The 2592-nt window shown below is 41.7% G+C and overlaps 1 protein-coding gene across 1 annotated transcript; it reads left to right on the top strand.

Annotated features, from left to right (window-relative positions):
• Nucleotides 1–610: 610 nt before the first annotated feature.
• Nucleotides 611–2356, top strand: LOC132557706 (mucin-2-like). Its single transcript, XM_060222225.1, has one exon. It carries the CDS (start codon nucleotides 611–613, stop codon nucleotides 2354–2356), a length of 1746 nt encoding a protein of 581 aa, XP_060078208.1.
• Nucleotides 2357–2592: the final 236 nt, after the last annotated feature.

Raw genomic sequence — 2592 nt, 5'->3', positions numbered from 1 at the left:
ATAAAAAATGTTTCCGTGAAAGTCAGCAAACAATGCAACGCAAATTACCTTATCAGACAGCCAACCCGATTCCCAACCGAACGTCTCAAATAGGGAGCTAACACGTTAGACATTTCAATGGGATTCGTGTCATCAACAGCGAAAAACTGTAGGTTGCCGCCTTATTTTCAGTCGCGTAGTAACTTGTCACAGATTATACTCTCTCGAACATCTTTTATGTGAATATGAAAACAAATTTTCATTGAATTTTTATTTTTGTGTTTACATCTTTTAATGATTTGTTAAAAAGGGACTATATTTTGCAGCGTACTGAGTGAGTAGTCTTAGAATTTCTAATAGTATCTTCAGTAATAACAAATATAATTCACTCGTGTGTCTAATATGTTTTGTATCTTTCACTCGTACTGGGCAAAGCTCGCAATGTTATTGCCTAGAAAAAAATTACTTGATTTGTATTTAAATTAGATGGATGATATTCACGCATTTACTTCACAAACAGTTTGTCAAAATAATATTATTTCTTCATAAAAAATTCTTCTAAAGAATGAATATTACTTCTCCCGTCCGCTGGTGCATGTACTAAATGCTAACTAACGTGAAAATGTACTAAATGATTATATGCATATTTGTACAATTTCTATTCACTCTTTTTATTAATTCTGATTCGGAATCAGTAACTACAACGACGGATTACATGTCAGCAACGACCTCTACTGAAACTCCAACATCAACAACGACCTCTACCGAAACTCCAACGTCAACAACGACCTCTACCGGAACTCCAACGTTAACAACGACATCTACCACAACTCCAACATCAACAACGACCTCTACCACAAACCCAACGTCAACAACGACCTCTACTGAAACTCCAACATCAACAACGACCTCTACCGGAACTCCAACGTTAACAACGACATCTACCACAACTCCAACATCAACAACGACCTCTACCACAAACCCAACGTCAACAACGACCTCTACTGAAACTCCAACATCAACAACGACCTCTACCGGAACTCCAACGTTAACAACGACATCTACCACAACTCCAACATCAACAACGACCTCTACCGGAACTCCAACGTCAACAACGACCTCTACTGAAACTCCAACATCAACAACGACCTCTACCGAAACACCAACATCAACAACGTTACCGGAACTCCAACATCAACATCTACCAACTCCAACGTTAACAACGACATCTACCACAACTCCAACATCAACAACGACCTCTACCACAACTTCAAAGCCACCAACGACCTCTACCACAACTCAAACGTTAACAACGACCTCTACCACAAACCCAACGTCAACAACGACCTCTACCGAAACACCAACGTCAACAACGACCTCTACCGGAACTCCAACGTCAACAACGACCTCTACTGAAACTCCAACATCAACAACGACCTCTACCGGAACTCCAACGTTAACAACGACATCTACCACAACTCCAACATCAACAACGACATCTACCACAACTCCAACATCAACAACGACCTCTACCGAAACTCCAACGTCAACAACGACCTCTACTGAAACTCCAACATCAACAACGACCTCTACCGAAACACCAACATCAACAACGACCTCTACCGGAACTCCAACGTTAACAACGACATCTACCACAACTCCAACATCAACAACGACCTCTACCGGAACTCCAACATCAACAACGACCTCTACCGGAACTCCAACGTTAACAACGACATCTACCACAACTCCAACATCAACAACGACCTCTACCACAACTCAAACGTCAACAACGACCTCTACCACAAACCCAACGTCAACAACGACCTCTACCGAAATTCCAACATCAACAACGACCTCTACTGAAACTCCAACATCAACAACGACCTCTACCGGAACTCCAACATCAAGAACGACCTCTACCACAACTCAAACGTCAACAACGACCTCTACCACAAACCCAACGTCAACAACGACCTCTACCGAAACACCAACGTCAACAACGACCTCTACCGAAATTCCAACATCAACAACGACCTCTACCGGAACTCCAACATCAACAACGACCTCTACCGAAACTCCAACATCAACAACGACCTCTACCGAAATTCCAACATCAACAACGACCTCTACCGGAACTCCAACGTCAACAACGACCTCTACCGAAACTCCAACGTCAACAATGACCTCTACCGGAACTCCAACATCAGCAACGACCTCTACCACAAACCCAACGTCAACAACGACCTCTACCACAACTTCAAAGCCACCAACAACCTCTACCACAACTTCAAAGCCACCAACGACCTCTACGACCGCTAATTCAGTCTCAGGCGTTGGTTCCGGGTCAATTGCTTATCCACTTGGTTTTATTTGAACAGACAAACTAGCGTTTGTTCCTACCTGTACTTCAGTAAAATTGAATAAAAACATTCGTTCTTGGTTCTCTCAGGATATTTTTGAAAAAAAAATATCTTTGATGATATCGTTAATCTTGAGAAAAACATCTATGGACAGACAAATGACATTCTCAGTAGTTTATATATGAAATGCGATACAAAGATATAGACGTCTTTGAGAATAATTGACGTCATCAATGTCATATTTTGCAAT

Source organism: Ylistrum balloti, unplaced genomic scaffold (assembly GCF_031769215.1).
Source record: "Ylistrum balloti isolate Yb309-2 unplaced genomic scaffold, AGI_CSIRO_Ybal_v1 Utg370708, whole genome shotgun sequence".
Lineage (NCBI taxonomy): Eukaryota > Metazoa > Mollusca > Bivalvia > Pectinida > Pectinidae > Ylistrum > Ylistrum balloti.
The sequence above is the reverse complement of the archived record's forward strand: the minus strand, read 5'-3'. Positions and strand labels throughout refer to the sequence as shown.

What these genes read in the sequence shown, in the direction of transcription:
- LOC132557706 (XM_060222225.1), top strand. Translation starts at nt 611, where the DNA reads ATGATTATATGCATATTTGTACAATTTCTATTCACTCTTTTTATTAAT.